The sequence below is a fragment of the Aulonocara stuartgranti genome (genome assembly GCF_965226115.1).
Source record: "Aulonocara stuartgranti genome assembly, chromosome: 6".
In the NCBI taxonomy this organism is placed as follows: domain Eukaryota; kingdom Metazoa; phylum Chordata; class Actinopteri; order Cichliformes; family Cichlidae; genus Aulonocara; species Aulonocara stuartgranti.
The window spans coordinates 26164905-26183334 of record NC_138944.1 but is presented as its reverse complement, the minus strand read 5'-3'; the positions used below and the strand labels follow the sequence as shown (position 1 = coordinate 26183334).

At 40.8% G+C, this 18430-nt stretch overlaps 1 protein-coding gene across 7 annotated transcripts in view; it reads right to left on the bottom strand.

Moving 5' to 3' along the window:
* Positions 1–1712: 1712 nt before the first annotated feature.
* hhip (hedgehog interacting protein) overlaps positions 1713–18430 on the bottom strand; it is a 37646-nt gene continuing 20928 nt past the window's right edge. For all 7 annotated transcript variants that reach the window (XM_082537121.1, XM_082537123.1, XM_082537122.1 and 4 more), the window contains 8 exons: positions 17373–17546; positions 17111–17254; positions 15666–15784; positions 14362–14485; positions 13462–13607; positions 12151–12232; positions 4275–4423; positions 1713–4093 (listed from right to left, as the gene is read on the bottom strand). In XM_082537121.1, the coding sequence (XP_082393247.1) occupies positions 3897–4093; positions 4275–4423; positions 12151–12232; positions 13462–13607; positions 14362–14485; positions 15666–15784; positions 17111–17254; positions 17373–17546 (1135 nt within the window). In that variant the 3' untranslated portion in view covers positions 1713–3896. The remainder of the gene's footprint in view (positions 4094–4274; positions 4424–12150; positions 12233–13461; positions 13608–14361; positions 14486–15665; positions 15785–17110; positions 17255–17372; positions 17547–18430) is intronic.

Below are 18430 nucleotides of genomic sequence, written 5' to 3'. Positions count from 1 at the left end.
CTCCTTCTGGCTGTGTGCTCGTGCACATCTTCCACACACTTTTCCCATCTTATTATAATGAGGTGCCCTCCTATCTTTTTGCTGCGTACTCTGGCGCTTAGCGGATACTGCATGCGCGGGCGCTGCTCCCTGCAGGCTCGTGTGTGGGTCAACCATGGCTTTCAATTGCTCTCGTGCGATCTCATAGGAGCGTGCAATGTCTATGGCTTTTTCTAGAGTCAAATCTGACCCTTGGCTCAGCAGCTTTTCTCTGACTTGTGGTAAACTGGTTGCAAAGACAATCCTGTCTCGGACCATTTCATCACTGTTAACGTAGCCACACTGCTTGACGAGTAACTTTAACTCGGTCACAAAGTGTTCAAATGACTCCCCTTCACCTTGGAGTCTTTCATTAAACTTGTATCTGGCGAAAATGGTGTTCGTTTTCGGCATGAGGTACTGTTCAAACCTGTCGAGATATGTGGTCAGCTTTTTAGCTTCTTCATCAGACAGCTGCCATGTGTTATAAATGTCCCTGCCTCTTTCTCCTACCCACAGAAGAAGATAGCTGCACTGGGTCTCCTCGGGCTTGCCGCTTAGCGGGCCGCTAAACATTAGCTTCACATGTTGCACGAACCTCCGCCAGGCATCGGGAAGATTGGCTGAATCCCAGTCCATCCGTGGTGCAGGAACTCCCGACGAATCCATTTCGCTCTGTCGGTGGGCGTTTAGTTCGATTTACTCTGACACCATGTAATATTCTGTCTCAAACTTATGAATAACGTGTTCATAATCTGCTTCGTGAGCCACCATTATCTTTATTGCCGCTCGTCCATTTCAACATCAAACACACCCACTTTCGTGACAGCAAACACTCCCCGTTGCCACTACGGTGGACCACAAGGGACAGTAAGCACGGAGTGCAAACATTATCAGCAATACAACAATCATTTCTGCTACACTGGCAGGGCTAGGGGCCAGGACTCTACTCTTCGGGTTTTTGGGGGATGTTGCTAACTCCAGGTCCGATAACGGGCACCACACCCGCAGTAGATGTGCCCGGTGTGAGGTCTCGCAGCAAGCTATCAAATACGGCACATTTCTCGGCTTTTAACAAAATGCTATACGTCGCCAGGTTCGTCGAGTTACCTTCTTTGCACAGTATCACCTTATAGCACTTGTTGCAGGCTGCTGAGTTTGCATCTTTTGCTGTGAAGTACAGCCAGAGTTTGACCGCCTCGCCTTGGGCGTTTTTAATCTGTAGCTCTGCTCTAAAAGAACGTACGTACCTGGGCCCGCCTACTATCCTTGGAAACGTAAAATGATTGGCTAGAATCTAAAGTGTATGACATCTCAGGAAAAAAAAGCACAGAAATAAAGCACCAAAATGTGCGCTGCTTTTCGGTCTGGTTACTACCATTTTATATCAGAACCGATACCGGTACCCATCCCTAGTCATCTGTGAAGGTTGCTCCTTTTTCACCAAGCTCTGATTGAATAGGGAACCCTTTAATGGCTGTACCACTCCTTCATAAGTCATTCATGAAATGTTTTCACTCCTAATAGTTACATTTATAGTTATGTTGCTCCAAGTTGGTCAGTTTTAACTGTTAAAATTTTTTTATGTTATAGTACACACTATGAACTGATTAGAAAATTTATATAAGAAAATCATTTTAAAAATAGATACTTTTTTAAAAACATCTTAAACAAGAGAGACAAATATTTCAGACATGCTATACATTTTAATAGACATATTGATATTTCTGAAGAGAAACCAAGTTATCCCTACTTTTATTTACAATACAGGAATACAAAATTGTCACATACAGTACAATGGTAAAAACAACATAGAGAATTTAAATAATTATTTTATTTGTGTAACTACTTAAATAATGAAAATGGTTATTCTATTCACACCACGCCGTCTCAGCAGCTACAATGCAACTTTCACATTAAGTGCTAAAAAATTATAATTTTCCATTTTACAGCATGAATTCCTTTTTGATGTTTTAAGACCAGGTACAGTTGTTTTATTTCAGCAAACACAAGGAAAGCAGGAGATGAACAATAAGCACATCATTTATGGCCACTAAACTTCAATTGACTAAACTTTAATTGAAAATCAAGTTATTGAAACTAGATTTTCAAAATAAAAGCTGTGGATAAAGTACAAGGATAAATATTTTCCTTAAAAACTTAAAACAACAGCTGTCAGTTCTGGGAAGACTGGCTTTACGGGTAGTGAAGAAGAAAAGTAAAAAAATTAAATGTTCTTATTAGGATGAGTCTTGGGTTTGAAAGAATGCATCTATATGCATCTATAATAACAAACACATTCTTAAAATTTCTTGCCTTACTCTGGAAATGCTCACAAGAGAATTTGCACTTTCTTCCTCAGGTTAATGCCAGCCCTGTCTCTGAGCTCCTTCCACACTGACTTGGTGGCCTGTCGAGATCTTTGATCATCTTACTACAGAAGCACAATTCTGACGGTCTTGCTGTGGGGGTGGGGGTGGGTGGGTTTTAGATGAGCTTCACCAACTCCTCCGAATGACTATTTGCAGGCACAGACATGCGTTACTTGTACTCTGGGCAAAAAAAGAAAACATCCTCGCGTGTCTTTTATAAAAGCTGCATATGTATAAGTACAACATGAAATGACATGAACTGACGAGCTTAGTGTAAAATTGCTTTCTATAAACACCATATTCTCCCATATATTATTACGCTTAAAAAAATAAACCCTCCTCTATGATAACAATAGTAATGCTATAGATTTTTTTGTAGATTTTTTCTTGTATTACTAAGTAGGTAAGCTCTATTGGAAATATACATCAGCGCGTTTCATCCCTTCCCTTTATAGTTTTGACTTCAGCTTTCTGCTTCAGTGTGTGACGCAATGAAAAGAGTTTGTTAAACCATACCTGTGACAGTGTGCTGTGTGAACGCGTGGAGCTGAAACTACTCTCATTGCGCTTTTAATAAATGTTGAAATTAATTTTGAATAAAAAAGTGAATGAAAGGAAAACGATACAGTGCATGGGATTCGAACACTCCGTTCAAATTGCATGAAACTGGCGCTGACAAAGTACAATGTTCTCAACTCGCTCATTCCTACGTCTGTGTGTAGATCCTCTCTGTACACTGATAGCAAATGAGTGATACGTTCTTTATACTGTAAATTGCTGTTTATGACTATGTACCCACAAACTGAACACAACATAAATGAGTCAACACAGCCTTCCTCTTGTTAGTGCTTTTGGAATAGTAAAGCAAAAAGCACTGCAGGCTCTATGAGACGCATGCCTCGTGCTCACAGTCTGAGTGCGTAGACATTTATTTCTTTGCTAGGTTTTCAACGGACCGTGAACACAAACTGCATCTTGAGCCACCCAATTCTGAATCCTTAATGAACTCCTGAATAATCAACTGTCTCCACTGAAATGCCTCAAACTCCATTTTTCGTAAGGCAGCATAAAAGTCTCGGGGTTTTAACAGTCCGCTCCGGCAGAGTTCCTGTTCCTGTGGAGCCAGTGAAGGCGTTTTTAGAGCAGCAGAGGAAATGTCTTAGTGGAACTCATCAATCAGCTGTCTGCAGGGCTCTCTGAAATGTGAACACGGCTTGGATGCCAGGCCTGGTGTTCAGGAACAAGTAGCTTATAGGTAAGGAGAGGAAAAGCTTGGTATGGTGATGTGGTTTAAAAGCAGTCTGATGGGGTCCTGCATGTGTGTGTGTGTGTGTGTGTGTGTGTGTGTGTGTGTGTGTGTGTGTGTGTGTGTGTGTGCTTGCCCGTGAGAATGTGAGCGGAAATTAAGGGGCCACATTTAGCAAACCTAAGAGTCTTTTGAGGGCGAAAGGTAGATGTGTGTAGACTTGAGGATGGATGATGGGGAGCGGCCCCCTCCGCACACCACTATACGACGTACTTGGTCAGGTCTAAGAGGTACGAGGTCATGTCGATGATGTGGTCCACTATCCCGCCATTCTCCTGGTCGTTGGGCATACCCCGCTCGCTCTTCTCACACTGGTTTCCGGAGTAGCCACTCTTACACAGGCACTTGTTGGGCTCCACGCAGACTCCTCCATTGCGGCAGGCTGGTTCACATTTGGCTACAGTCACAGGGTATGAGAGAGTGAAAACACTTTAAACTTTGTTTTATTCAGACGTACTCTGATTTCTGATTAGGGAAACTATGGCAGATATTACTGAACATCTTTTCCACATCTGAAGTGAAAGAACACGTCGATGTTGGTCCATGTTATACGCTGAGGGCGACAGATGCACTCTTACCGACTCGGCAAAATTGTCCTTCCCAGCTGGGGTTGCAGCAGCATTTGCCGGTGGGAGTACAGCGGCCGTTCTTACAGTGTCTGGAACAAGCTGTCATCAGCAGCTCCGGTGGCTCCACCTGATGCTGGCACTCCTTAGGGGTGTAAGGCCTGCAGCAATTGTTAAAAAAACAGAAGAAGACAAAGTAAGTATTCAGCAGACAGAAGCCTCTCAATATGGTGATTAAGCCACAGCGACACAGCGACAATTTATTATAACCAAATAAATAATACAAGACATTTCAAGTTAATAACCGGAGAACATATTTCAACTCTTAATAATAATAATAACACAGAATCAGAATTGTGTTGATTTATGAAGGGAAAATGTGGTTTAAAGGCATGTAGCTTTGGTATAATTCACTGTTTGGATGACTGCATGTCAAGAGATGTGCTATATGTTGTTTAAATTCTACCTATTAATCAGCATCTGCCTCAAATGAATGAACTGCTGTTGTGTCCAAAACAGAAATCAGTCATTCAGCGTCCACGGGTCGTTTAATTGGGCTTACACAAGTCTGTTTAGAGGTTTGAGCCTCGCCCACAAACACATTTAGTTGCCAGATCACAACAGTTTCTACAAAGTTTCACGCAACCTTTAAAAAAAAAAGTCCTGTTAAACAAAAAGCTGAGACTAAACAAAAACAAAACACTCATCCAACTCACACTGGCTGAGCTACACAGTAACACTATACCATGATTTAGGATGGGACTGTAGGAAATGTGTTCTATTTAAGCATCTAACACTTGACTGTGATGTATTGTGGTAGCTATTTATTTACCGCAAAGCTATTTTTGAATGGTACAACAAGACAAATCTGCCATCGCACGCTGCGTCCGTGATCTCAGATTTTCGAGCCTATCAGGTTTTGTTGATATGTAACTTAAGTGGGAAAGCACTTTTGAAGTGAGGGACTTTAAGATGTAAACTTTTAACTTGCCAAGTTAAAAATTTATGTATTTGCTCCTGAAGGAGGCGTGTGTTTCTTTTTCCAGTGACATGCTGTTAAAGTGACGGCGGCTCTTTTTCTACGTATTACCAATTAATAGCAAGTTAATATTTAAGCGTGTAGTTGGGACATGAGCCGCTTCATGTGTGGTTGTTTTTATTTTGAATTCTTATTCGAAGAACGAAACGACATACGGGGTTAAAGCATGGCTCCCACAGATATGAACACGGTTTGGAAAATGCACACAGACACAAACAGAAACATCTCCACACCATATGTGCCAAGTTTGAACACCAGAGAAGCATATTATTCCATACTAAGACAAACATCCAGACACGCACATCAGCAAATGGGCTGAAACACAATTATTTCATATCACGCTCCACAAATCTGGAAATAATACAGTGAGTGCGTAATCAAGTTCGAATGTGAAGCGTCTGTTGGTGCCACACACACACACACACACACACACACACACACACACACACACACACACACACACACACACACACACACATTTGCTAGTGTGTACATTTGTGAAAAGGAGAGAGAGGAAGAAAAATAGATGTGTAAACATTCTGCTACAAAACATTGTTGGACATTAAGGCGTGTGCGCATATGTCTGACACACAGGCAGGGTAACTGGACTCTTGTGGACCGGTGCTGGTATGAGAGGCGTGAGCAGTGAGGTCACTGAATGTGTATGTATGTAATTCTCACTCCACGATAGGACGGGCCTCATCAATCATGGCAGGGGAGCAAATAGTCAATCAGCAGGAGAAGCCAAAACTAGATTGAAGACATACAACCAGCAATTTGTATATTAAAGCTCAAATCAGCTATTTTTAGAATACATATTACTTCCATCTGGGTAGCTGTTCCTATGGTAGTCACGTTTTACGTTACAATAACATCTCAGAACTTATCAGAGTCTTACGATTGTGTTCTTTCCTGTTTTACCTGTCTCTAAGAGCGAAGGCTGCCCGCAAATGGCATCAATAAGCTTTTCCTCCATTTCTGAGTGTCGGAGGTGTCATAAGAGTTGCTCTGACAGGTTTTGGTAATGCGGTGTAAATGCCAACCTGGATTTGCATGTAGTAGCCCCACTGAGCAGGTTCTGTGAGTAATGAAGCTCCTCAAAGTGTTTACTTTGTGTTTGTTGTGGAAGCACCACTAGATACTCATTCTATTCTGCTTTGGTGAGGTGCTGATCACCTGTTCCAGCAGTCGGTACTTCGGTATAAATTATTTTCATTTTACTTGCTGTACAGATTTAAATGAAAGATGCAGTTTTATTACAAAAAATACTAACAACTGGGGGATAAATACACTTGATTTTGTGCATACTAATTATATATTTGAAGAATTTCACAAATATATGTTAAATAAAGAAAATCTTAAATGCTGATTTCCTGATTTGAAAAGTGTGCTGCAGGTGTTCTGACAGACACACTGCCTGTGTGTATGTGTTAAAGTTGCTTTAAATTTTGAGGATGGAGTGTCGGTGGGGGTTGATTCCCATGCTCCCATCAGCACCCAACTCCATACTCCATCTCTGCTGGCTTTTGTTGCTGCAGGCTGCATGTAGTTAAAAAAAAAAAAAAAAAGAGCAAAAGAGGGGAGAAAACAGAAAGAGAAGGAGAGGGAGAAAGAGTAAGAGTCCCTAGAGAATTGGGGGGGCTGGTCTGTAGCTAACACTGTTAATAGCAGGCAGGGGTCAGCAGTGCTACTAAACAGCCTGTACGACTGCCAGGGTGGCTGTGAAAACAGCACCTGCTGGTAGCACCACTTGACAAAGGCAGCTGGGTCAACAGCCACTGTGGGAATTTATCAACTTTGGGAGGGGTGGCGTATGTGTGAGAGTAAGGGAGTGGGAGAAGGCGATAGTGCTTCCACAAGAGTTACAAGTGGAGAGACAGAAAGAGAACAACTAAAGTCAGAGAGTGGTATGAGACACTGATCATGCCATAACTGAACATAAAACAGAGCAAAAAGTGACAAAGCACGCAAGCACAGCTGCAAAGATAACATACAGAACAGGGCAGATGAATGCAGGATCAGGTTCTTTCTTTGTGTCCTCTCTTCTTCCCTTACGTCAGTTAAACATTAACAGTGACCATCCTTCAAATCTTCCATGTCGAAGGAGTGCGAATGCTCTGCCTCAAACTTGTTATCAGTGTGTATCTGTGTTTAGCTTGTTAGCTCGCAGGGTCTGTTTGATTGACACGAGGTGTATGTGAGAAAAGGGCTATGGAGTGGTGTACACTGTGCACTCTAACAATGGCCTAATCAAACGGCCCAGTGTGGTCTCTTTTGCTGTTTTGTCATCCAACTCCATTGTTTGGGGGCTCCTTTTGTAGCTTCTTTCCTTGTTTTAATTGTGTAAGAAATTTACTGTGTATTGTAGGAGCCAGGGCTATTCAGTGGGACTAGCAAGCAGCTTTGTCAAGGGGAGGACCACAGCGGAGATGTAGGAAGATTTAGGAGGGATAGGAAAATAAAGAAAAGACTTTTTTTTTCCTGTAGCGTGCTGGGAGCTGGCGTACCACACACGCACACAAGCTCGCATGTGTGTGTGTACCCACCACCCACATGGTTTACATCTATGCACACAACACACAGAAAAGCACACATATAGATAAATATATCCACGAAGGAGCACCCGTGGTCTCCTTCCTCAGCACATCTAGTGATTTGTGACTTCCATGTCTAATGCAGTTCATAAAGGAGGTCCCAGGGCCCTATTTGAAGTTCACTGTGTCTTTTTAAGGGCTCTGCTCACTGTAATTCAATCAGTCTAGCTTGCAGCTGACAAAACCCGAACGTGTGAAAAGTCCTTCTCAATACTGCTTTCCCTGTGACGAGCTGCAACATGAAGAATGGCAAATTGCATTTTGTACCAGAAAGCAGCAGGAGATCTGGCTCTATATGTTAATTAAGCTCCTGCCAAGGACTGACCATAGGAGCAAGGTGGGGGTGCAACGTGGGGATTCTGAATTATGATGTGATAAACACGTAACTTTACTGTATGACCCTCAGAACAGGTAAAAGGACATAAAACAGGTTTGTTCCTGGCACAAATATAATGCTTTCACTGTACAAATAATTGTTATTAAATGCAGACTCAGTGGGACAGAAAAGAAGCAAAACCCAGGCCCTGAATACCTGCAGTATGTTCGAGGCACACTCAGGAGTGCAGAACCAGGGTTACTGATGTATGTTAAAGACAAGCAACAAAGGGTAGAAATTACATTTAATCACTTTGCTGTGGAAAGGTGAAACATTAAACATGCTTCCACAGATACCTATTCTTATCTTCTAAACTCTAAGGTCCTCTCATTGATCGTTAAACCACAACCACATCTTACAGTCACCACACTGAGATACGGTCAGTAAAGATATTAATGATAAATATTAATGCATATTTCTATCCCACTGCAACACCAAAAACAAGCCGCGCCTTTCTACATTCTTGCTTTCTCTCGCGTACAACCTCAGTCACACCACACCCATTCGGCATGTTTCAAAATGCATGGTGGCCTATTTATTATTGGAGGGGTACTCCAACTGACAAACAAATACCTAAAAATGAAGTCATTTGGCCAGGACGTGTTTACACAAACACTGCTGAGGGATTTTATGGTTGATGTTTCCTTGTAAGCCTTTACCGCTCCCCTAACGGTTCCTCTTTTTCCCACTCTATGTTCCCAAACACAGAGTTGATTAAAACACAGCGTGAGATGCTATACCGGGCCACAAAAACCACCACACTCTAAAACAAACCTCTGTCTGAATGGGCTTCAGAGTCCAGATGTCCCTGCAGTAGGGAAGAGAAAAGAAGGGAGGACCACCAGACTTGATAACGTGCTGGGGTCAGACACGTTAGCTACCCTATTCATTTCCCCCCCTTTGCCCCCTCTCTCCATCCTCCCTGTAACAAAATCCTAATAACGAAGCCAGAGTGTATTAGGAGTCAGGACTCTAACACCACAGGGTCCACACAAACTAAACAAGTCCAGTTGATGGTGGAAAGAACTGTTCTCTGGGAGAAATGCGTCCAGCAGCCATGCCAGAAAACATAAATACGAAGCAAGCCATCAGGGCCCCCTTTGAAACATCTGTGCTGTAATTAACTGTGCTAATGCCTGGGTGGCACTGCCGTCACCCAGGAATAATAAGATGTGAATATGTTTCTATTGTGTTCTTTCTCCTCAGTATGCTTATGCTACTTTATTTACTTCTCTTAATCACAAGCCACTCATTCACTTGAACCGGTAGGCCTACAGGATCTTATGCTCTCATCTCCCTGCAAAAGCACTGATTAAAAAGATAAAGCACAATCACTGAGTGGGTTTGGCTTGAGACTGTATATGCAGTTGGTTTGAATTACAAAGTCTTCTTATGTTTGAAGTGATTTCTGTACTGCAAATATTACGGATCAAACTTTTTATACATCCCTCTTGTATTTTTGTGGGTCGAATTCATTCCGTTTTCATATTTCCTCATCTTGAGTGACAAATGTTTTTCACATGTACTTGGCTCTCCAAGCAGAGTTTATAGATCTATCACTATCAGAATGATTTCTAATACTGCGATGCATATGGTAAGGATTATGATATGGTGACATGTACTGACATATAAATGATGAAGCTGCACTTGTGCACATGTTCCCTCCAAAGCTAATTAAGCATTAAACTGGAAAAGAAATGGATTTCACCTCCCAAAGGGAAGTAGACGTGTGCTGGAGGGTTCGAATCCACCACCCAGCTGTGGCCTTCTCTGCCTGCGTGTTTGAGCTTCCTCCCACAGTCCAAAGATACGCATGTTAGGTTAATTAGTGCTTCTAGACTGGATGTAGGTGTGAATGGCTGTCTGTCTCTCTGTGTTAGTCCTACAATAGACTGGCGACCTGTCCAAAGTGTACCCCACCTCTTCCCCTATGACAGCCAAGATAGACTCTAATCCCTCTGTGACCCTGAATTCAATAAGTGGAAGAAAATGAATGGATAGTGTATCTACATGGATATTTTGGCTATACAGAGTTTGTCCATATCACCCTGTTAGTGGTTAATATGTTGAAATGTCGCTACTTGACAACAGGTGTCTTTGTCTTTTCCCTCACACTTACCAAAATATCACTGTTGCATATTTAGCATCTAACCAGTAGACAAAAGTTGAATAAAGCAATAGAATCAGTGCTGCTAGCAGTGTTTTTCTAAGCAAACAATTTGAAAGGCTATTTTTTTTTCTCCAGTAACCACTCAGCATCCATTCTGGGAAGCTGTAATGTGCATAAACAATTCTACTTGCAGGAATGTGTGTAAGCAGTGAGGATGACACTGTTCTTCAATGTGATGATCTGTGAGTAACTAAGATCTCATAATATGCTGTTAGGCTCATCTAAATTTCACAACAAAACAATCACAGCATGAAAATAAAGCTGGTGGTTTACTGTAGTTCTTCCATCTGTAATAGGCAGTCCTGATTAGGGGTGTTAACGGATATGACTTTGCTAACAGTGAAGTATTCACCTGCATTAACACTTATTCACACATTAACACATATTGTAAAAAATATGTGTGTATATATATATATATATATATATGTATATATACACATACATACATACATACATATACATATATCTCAATACTAAGAAACTAACTGACAATACAAAATTAATACTGATTAGATCATCTTTAGCAATAGTATTGATATCAGCACACACACACACACACACACACACACACACACACACACACCATAGATAACTGCACAGAACCTAGCTGTTGTCTACAAGCATTATCCATCTACCGGTAAGTATTAACAGTTACCTTATAGCCACACTAGCTGTCTATTATCATTAAGAAAGAGGCTAGCAGCTATGGCTAATATAAAAAAAATGATAACCTTAATGCTTGAGAAAACCTCCTGCCTGTCTGTAATCCTAATACAATGAGTTCATTTACCATGATATCACAAATATTTGTATCTAGAAAGTATTGTGTTTCTTTTGTTTTTGATCAAAAATAAAAAATATGGTGCCAAGTCACGAAAAGTGCAGTGCGACCTCAGCCAACCTTACATGTTTACCTTACTGTATTTTCTTTATGTCTGGCAACCTAAAAATGCTGTCATCATTGATGTTATTCGTTTTATTGTTCTAAGAGGAAGTGTAATTTTTATCAAAATCAAAAATTCAAAAATTGTATCTAGTATTTAGAATATTTTCCTGGGTATAAGGAAAATCAAGTATCGTGACAACCTTAGTACGTACAGCGTTTGCTGCTTCACCTTTCAGATATCATCCTCCTGAATTATTTTTCCAAACTTTAGCTGTGATTATGAATTCATGATATCGGTTAAACAACTTCACACTGTTGAATTATTTGCTTGTATTTTTTAATTTTTTAAACCTCCTTAACTTTTTAAAGCTGCGTTAATATGCCTAAAACAGTTAACGGTAAGAATTGGCTAATAGGCTAATAACATGCTAAGGTAACAATTATAATTGCTGTCTAAAAAAAATCCCAAATTCTCCAATACTTGGGAACGGCTGTCCTGCTTGAATATACTGAAAATAATCTGTGTTGTTGTTGACAGGAATCACAATCAACACTTAAAGCTACTGAAAATGTTGTTCAGACTAACTCGAACGAATAACTCAATTACAACCTTTGGGGAATGAGTTTATAACTAAACTCAACTCAAGAGAGAGCGATTTACCAGTAGTTTTGTCTCTCATTGTCTTGGTTTGCCCTCTTGTGGACGTAATGCAGGATTTTTTAATGAATAGCTGAATGTCCTCCCCACTAAGAAGGAATCACTTAATCACCGAACAACTAACTACATACCAGCACAAATTACCAAGGGACTTCCTGCTTTTACCTTTTCGGGTCCACCAGCTTGTAGAGTTTCCCACTGTGTGACTGCACCATGCTTTTACTACTTGCAAGTATGTAGACTTCACCTGCAAAAGAAGAACAGTTAAGTGGGAATCCCATCAGCATCATCTGCATGAAATACTTCCAATGTCCGAACAACTATTCAGCAGATCCCAGTGCCTAACTAAAGAAGAGACAAGACAAGACAAGGAAACACAAGAAAATGAAAGGGGAGGACATGAGGGGTTTAGGAAAATGAGTGTATCACAGGCTTCTGCATTTCTGCACTTGCCAATGGATTTTAAAAAAGAGTTTAATGAGACAATTGGATACTCATGACTGGGAACCAGGCAGATGATTTAATGAGGAACAAGCCTGCAAGAAAATTCCATAGGGGGACAAATTGTAAACATCTGTCTGTGGGGCCTCTTTTTTGGGACATAGGCCTGGCCCCCGCTGCAATTCTTGCACCACTTGCAAATCCTGATCGAATACAGAAATCTTTAAATATCTCGTCAAACAATAACTCCAAGACCTGGCAACAACTGTGATCAAAGATTTCTGATGGCTGGGCGAACAATTTACATCATGTGTTCATTTTAATCAGAAACATCAGAGCTCACGGTTTACAATTCTTCGAGTGTGTGGTGGGGATCCAACTTATAAAACTGTCTTGTGTCAGTTCATTTCAGGTTACTCTGCATATATTAACTTAATCTTTAACTTGCCCAGAGAAACACTTAACACATGTCATGGTGGCACAGTGAATTAAGGAGGTTTGGAAGATTATGACTATCCTACAAAAATGACAACTAACTAAGATGTTTGGACTACTTAATGAGAGGCGTGTTGGCTTTATCATCCATCCATCCAGTCGCATCTTTATCAGGGTTGTGGGGGGCCTATCTCAGCTAACATAGGGCGAGAGGCAGGGTACACCCTTGACAGGTCACCAGTCTGATGCAGGGCTAACACATGCACACTCCACACAGAAAGGCCTTGGCCAGACAGTGGTGTTGTGAGGCAACAGTGCTAACCATCACGCCACCATGCTGCCTGTTTTCAGATTTTCAGTGGTGTTTTATGCTGTGGTTATGTGTGTTATGTATGTATGTGCTGTACACACAGACATACACACACAGAGTCAACAAGCCTTCAAGGAGTCATGGATTAAAACCCTTGCTTCAGAAAATATGTCATAACATAGGTCAGGTGTAAATCTAAAGAAAGATCAGTGCAAGAGAGAAAAGAAACAAAGATAAAAGATCTCAGAAGCAATTACATTTTTAGCTTTTTTATTAATTGCCATACTAACCCAGTTCATCCTCTCCAAAACCCAAGATGTGTCCAACAAGCATAGTGCCACAGGAGTCAGCTGAGCCCAGGCACAGAGCTTTTTCCTGCCACTCTTCACCACTCGCTGATGTGGAAGATGTAGACTTCTGAAGGATGCGAAGGTTACTAAAGTGAAAAGTAAAAATACTCATGGTAAGTGACTGCAGACTGGATGATACTGTAAAAGGTTTAGTACTACATTTGTGCACAGGGGAGAAAGCAAAAGAAATCAACTGTAGTAGCATGGTACAGCATGGTTCATGACCCATATTCTTTTTCTACACCATGTCCCACATGGTGTTAGTTAGGAAGTCAGCCTTTAGTTTCAAAACAAACATCATGCCGGAGCCTTCACTTTGCCACAACAAAATGCTCCCAAATTGTAATAAGGCACAGAATTAACTGATCACACATTGTTTTAAACACGGTGCCAGCTTGCGATAATTGGACGGATTGGGGAGGGGACACACTTTACCCCCTTTGTTTACTCAACTGTCAGTGTTTGACATCAGCAAAACAGAGAAAACCAGAGAAACCAGAGAAAAGTGTGAACAGCACAGAGAACAATGTGTAATCTCCACTGACACTCAATGGTCCGCGCTGTCATGGTGACATGGGAGTCTATGTTTTCCTCCCATGTGGATGAACTTGGTGTTTACACTGGCACATGCTAATGCAAAGGAAATAGTTTTTAATATTAGAAGAAAAGTCATGTTGATCTTACTAAGTCATAAATCAACTCTGGGAGGATAAAGATGTTAGAATGACTTTGAAATATAGATTTTTGTCATCATGTAAACACAGTTAATTCTTAAAAACATACAGCTACTTAAATAGTCTGTTTAAATATATTAATCAGTCATTTCTTTATTGTACTTACCCATTTTTATCTCCAAAGACATAACTGCCATAAAGTCTCCTAGACTGACAGCCCCTGTAGATGAAACCCCCCACAGGTGGTGCTCCACCACTGGAATGCAGGTCATAGGCAGAGGGCTCATTTTCTATTGGGACAAGGAGACATAGGTCTTATTTAGGCACTTCCAATAGACTCATAGACCTACTGCCATTCATCTGTAACACCATCACAAACTGTCTGCATGCATGTTTTATCCCAGAGACAATCTCTTCTGTCTCACTGATGTTGCAGGGATTGTAATCTACTTAACTGCTTTTCTTGATTCATGCACTGGTGTTGTTTTGTTTGTTTTGGAATCAAAAACATAGACCACGTTCATCAGACATAATTGCTGTGTTGTTTATATGAGACACAAAAAAGGAGGAAAGAGGGAATTCTAGATTTAAATCGGACGTGTTTTATCAAAACTGGAAAAGAATGTATTGATCTTTTATTCAAAAGCGTGATGGTGAGGCAATGTGGCACATTTACTGGATTACGATTTCTTGGCAAGGAAAAATATGAATGGAGGTTTGCCGCCCTTAAAAATTTATGATCCGAGACGGGGTGTGCTCATTTCCCAACCGTAATCACTTTGGAGTTTGGGTAACTGGCTAAATCGGGCATCAGGCCAAGAGAGAGGTGGTCTGTGGCAAGAAGTGACATTTTCAAATGGAGTGAGAGATCAAAGTTAAGGATTAACTTAGCGCAAGGATAACCTGCCTCATATATTTTGGAACAAAGAGCTGTAATTTTCTTTTTGTGGAAAAAGGAAGGATAAGCAGTGTAAAGTGCTGCTGTTATTGATTATTTTCTAAATGTGAGAAGAGCTAGATTCCTCTCAGCTGTGTTTTCAACAGCGCCAAACCATCATCTAGACAGTTATTATTGTTGACAGCTTTAAATCTTACTTGTGGACACCATCTTACATTCCACTGGCAAATCTACACACCACAAATGGGGAATATTTCTGGATCACATCATTTTTACATTTAACCTTCACTGTTTCTGCACTCAACCTGGTGTGTTTCTGAATCTGTTGCCAAAACACTGTTCTTACAAAATGAAAGACATTCATAAAAACACATGTCACTTTCAGGGAAATAAATGTGAAAGGTTATCCAGGATGTTAATGTATTTTCACTTCTTTCTCAGGATGTAATGCAATCAAACAAAACTCCAGCAAAGACTGTGCACAACTGGGTATATTAAAACTCCTTCCAAACATGCGAAAAAGGTAAATATTGTGAACATTTTTGGAAATTCTCATGGAAATTGTAACTCACCATAATCGCCCCCCTTAGTAATTTCCAGTATTCTTCCTGCTGTTGTGTTTCTGCCACTGGCATCTGTACAGAGGATTACAAGACTCCCATTGTCTGACTGAAGTCGATCTACTGCACACCTACAGAGCACAGCGTGCCAGGAATGAATATAACATAACTAGAAGTAATATCCAAACACCAAACAAATAAAAGGTGGCAATACAACACAAGCACAAAAAGGTAATTTGCATGCAGTTGACTATTTCTTTATTGTAACGATGCATCTTGGTAAGAACTTTTATACCGTTGGAAAGCGTGTTTATTTCCCATTAAAGCTAGTGCTACATTTGAGCACCAGAGTTGAGCATGTGCTGAACAGCTTGTTCTGCTATTGAGTTTTGTTTCGAACTTCTAGTAGCCTGGTTGCTGACAATCAGGTGCCTGACTGGCTAGTGTTTAGCAGCATCTTGAGATGAGCACGGACCGTGGTACACCGGTCAGTTGGTGTATGCCCCAGGCCATGTTTGACTGATCTTTATAGGGCTGTCCCATAGGGCTACTTCCAGCTGATGTTAAGCAAAAACCAAGCTGCTGCATTATTTGGAGGGAGGCCTACTGCCACCTCCAAAGTGAAGTTCCATAAATTGGGCAATGCCAGAGACAGGCTACAAGGTAGGCGTCTCCGTCAGGTTGTTTCCTCACTCTCAGCACTGGTGAATCATAGGCAGTCTTCTACAAAACTACAGTCAAGGTTTGCAAGATGACACGGCCAACAGCTTTCTACCAAGACAACCCTGAACAGTCTGCATACAGCTAGTCTCCAGTCTCACAGGGCTGCCATGACTGCCTTCCACTGCTGGCATCAGCAACATGTGCACAGGAACCTGAACATGTGGAGGAACGTGACATTTAGCAGTAAGTCCAGGTTGATGCCATCACACAGGAGTGTGACCAAGCTGGTGACCAGCTGTTGTGGCTGTGTATAGTTCTATATAGCATCAAATGACAACAGCAGTCACCTCAACATACTTTATACTGACATACTATATACTAAGGTAGAGACCCTACAATAATACAGAGAAAATCCCACCAATCAAATGAGACCTTTTGATCAAGCTCTTGGGAACAGTGGGAAGGAAAAACACTGTTTTAAAAAGGAAGAAGTTTTCATGGGTGCAGATCATATATCAAACTCTGTTGTTCAACCTGTAAATGGATTTTACTTGTGTCACCATATAAGAGGAAATAAACAGGCTTTCCAACTGCATAAGATTTATTGCCGGGAAGCATTGTTAACAACAGAGAAACAATCGACCCAACACAAAATGCCTTACTGTTTGTGCTAAGTTCATATTTTCTACAAGAGCAGTAATGAAAATACCCTATAGTATGAGCAGAATTTCTACATTTGAAAATTGCAAATCAGTCATAGCAAGAATCTTTAAAGAGTGCAGTGTTTCACTTACCTGCCTGGATCATGTAATCCATGTGCAAAGATTTCAGGTGGCTGGTTGGTGCTGTTGAAGTAAGGATTGCTCCGTGGTATGGAATATGGAGAAGCACAACTATCTGTGTCTATGTCGACCCTTAGCACAGACCCCGTGAAATCACTGCAAGCAAAAACAAGAACACGCATTCAAAATTGTACACGGTAGGTCACGATTGAAACATGGAGCACAAAGCAGTATATAAACATCAATAAAATGACCCTTGGACTTTTGATCTTACCTCAGTCCATCCATTTCTTCCATATCATCCAAAGTGATCATGCCATCTCCCAGGATGATGTGCAACAGACCATCAGGACTAAAAAGAAGTTGGCCCCCAAGGTGCTTCCTATGCAGCTCCGCCACTTCCATTAGTACTCGGACTGTCCTTGTGTCTACCTGGTTTGGGTTTTTCCTGAGAAAATCATAAAAAATTGCAAATGCAAAAAATATGTTTGCTAAACGGCATTTATAAGGAGTACCCACAACATTTCTATACCTTGATGCTTTTACGCTGTCTTATAAATAAATAAGGGGACTTTTGTCTGCTCCCTTATTTTTAAAGGGGTCTGGGTTCAAATGTATGATATCTGAAAGTGGACAAATGGCCAAAAAGGTCATTCTGACTGATGTAAAAGCCACAGACATATGGTCATATAGTGTTTTAAAATATACAATAAAAGATAATGCTTTTTGTAAATGAATTTTCTGAACTGTTATCTGCTTTTTTCTTCACTAATTTGGTGCAACTTTATATCACACAGACTGTTAATGGGGAGCTGGCAGGTTAAAGGCCATTCAATTCAGCGTTCATGTTTTCACATGTGAAAAGCTCATGGTGATAGTGCATGTTATACATGCACTATCACCATGGATTGTCTGTTTGCTTCAAATAATGACTCTGTTAATGGGTACAATGACACCAAGGCATGGATAAGATATGCTGACATGACACGCGGAACAAAATCCAACATTAAATTACTTTAAATACTTTGTTTTCTGCAGACATTTAGTCTTAATCTAATGTATCGCCAAAGACAGTGGGTGGAGATGTAAAGACAGGGTGCAAAATGTTGCACAATTTCAAGTGAAGTGCAAAATGAGAATTTAGTTTCACAGTATCAGCAACTAATATGGCAAGTTGCGTTGTTTTGGGTAGTCGTGCAATTTTTAAAAAGCCTAAAGTTAAAAAAAAAAAAAAAGTATTTTAAGCTACCATTAAGTACTTTAACTACCATTTCTCTATTGGACCCTCAAATTAAGGACTATGTGCTGCAGTTACCAAGACTGCATGCCAAG